This window comes from Asparagus officinalis, chromosome 5 (assembly GCF_001876935.1).
Source record: "Asparagus officinalis chromosome 5, Aspof.V1, whole genome shotgun sequence".
NCBI lineage: Eukaryota > Viridiplantae > Streptophyta > Magnoliopsida > Asparagales > Asparagaceae > Asparagus > Asparagus officinalis.
Window position 1 is genome coordinate 121,096,540 of NC_033798.1, and position 1,278 is coordinate 121,097,817.

At 46.2% G+C, this 1,278-nt stretch overlaps 1 protein-coding gene across 1 annotated transcript in view; it reads left to right on the forward strand.

Annotated features, from left to right (window-relative positions):
* The window catches only part of LOC109840990 (brefeldin A-inhibited guanine nucleotide-exchange protein 1-like), a 14,232-nt gene continuing 13,859 nt past the window's right edge, over positions 906-1,278 (forward strand). Inside the window, 2 exon segments of the mRNA XM_020409832.1 lie at positions 906-1,027; positions 1,029-1,278. The exon segment at positions 1,029-1,278 is cut by the window's right edge and continues 556 nt beyond it. Of these exon segments, the coding sequence (XP_020265421.1) occupies positions 914-1,027; positions 1,029-1,278 (364 nt within the window). The 5' untranslated portion in view covers positions 906-913.

Sequence of the window (1,278 nt, forward strand, 5' to 3'; positions counted from 1 at the left end):
GGTATAAACATATTAGTTCTACTTAAAGTTAGCTCTAACATGAATTAGAACTAAGTTAGAACTAACATAAAATAAGTTAGAACTAATATAACATAAGGTTTACCACTAGACCAAATAGCCTAAAGTACTTATATTAGTTCTACTTAACATTAGCTCTAACATGAAATAGAACTAAGTTAGAACTAACATAAAATAAGTTAGAACTAACATTAAATAACTTAGAACTAACATGAGTTATTGCTCATGATAGAGTTCAAAAAAGGGCGGGAAATTTCCCTCTATTTTTTCCATCAGATCGCATTAATGGGCGTGACTTTTCATGTATTTTGTGGACCAGACATCTGGGGAAGATAAGTTGATGGGTAATTTCGGATTTTTTATCAAAATACAATATTTTTTTATACTGCTGACGTGAAGGGGCCTTGAAATATTAAATGATACTTTTTAGGACTGAATCACATGAGCCAAAATACAAGAGAACGAGTCACATGAATTTTCTCATTTTGGGGCCTGGGGCCTGGACACATTTTCCCCTATTTTGTAATAAGAAAATAAATAAAATAAATAAATAATTTTAATATTTAACCACGTATATTATTGAATGCGCATAAAAACTAATTAAAAAATATATATGAGAGACGGACACGGAAAACCCCCTTAAAATTACCTGAAAGTCAGACAAATACTGGCCCCGTCCCTCCAGTTGACCAAACTACCCCTACCACCTTCGCTTTGGACCAACGCCACATCAAACCCAAGAAAACAGCACGCTCCGCCGCACACCGCTTCAATTCTCATTTCTCTCTCTCTCCGTCTCTCTCTCTCTCTCAGGAGAGTCGCGAGTCTCGGAGATCTCCGAGATCTCAATCCCATCCCTCCCTCCCCCGCTCCTCCCAGATCACCATCTCCGGCGATGTCCCCGCCTCCGCCCACCCCCTCGCGGCGCTCCCGCCCCGGCCGCATCATCGGCCCGTCCCTCGACAAGATCATCAAGAACGCCGCCTGGCGCAAGCACACCCACCTCGTCTACCGCCTGCAAGTCCTCCCTCGATCTCCTCCAAACCCTAACCGACGACCAAGAACCCTCCGAGGGTTCAGCTCTCCTCGGCCTCTCCCCCTCCGACTCCGACTCCCTCCTCTCCCCTCTCGTCCTCGCCCTCGACCCCTCTCACCCCTCCAAGATCCTCGATCCCACCCTCGACTGCCTCCTGAAGCTCATCTCCCTCCGCCTCCTCCGCGGCCACGTCGACCCCTTGGGCCCCACTCCGACCCTCTCCC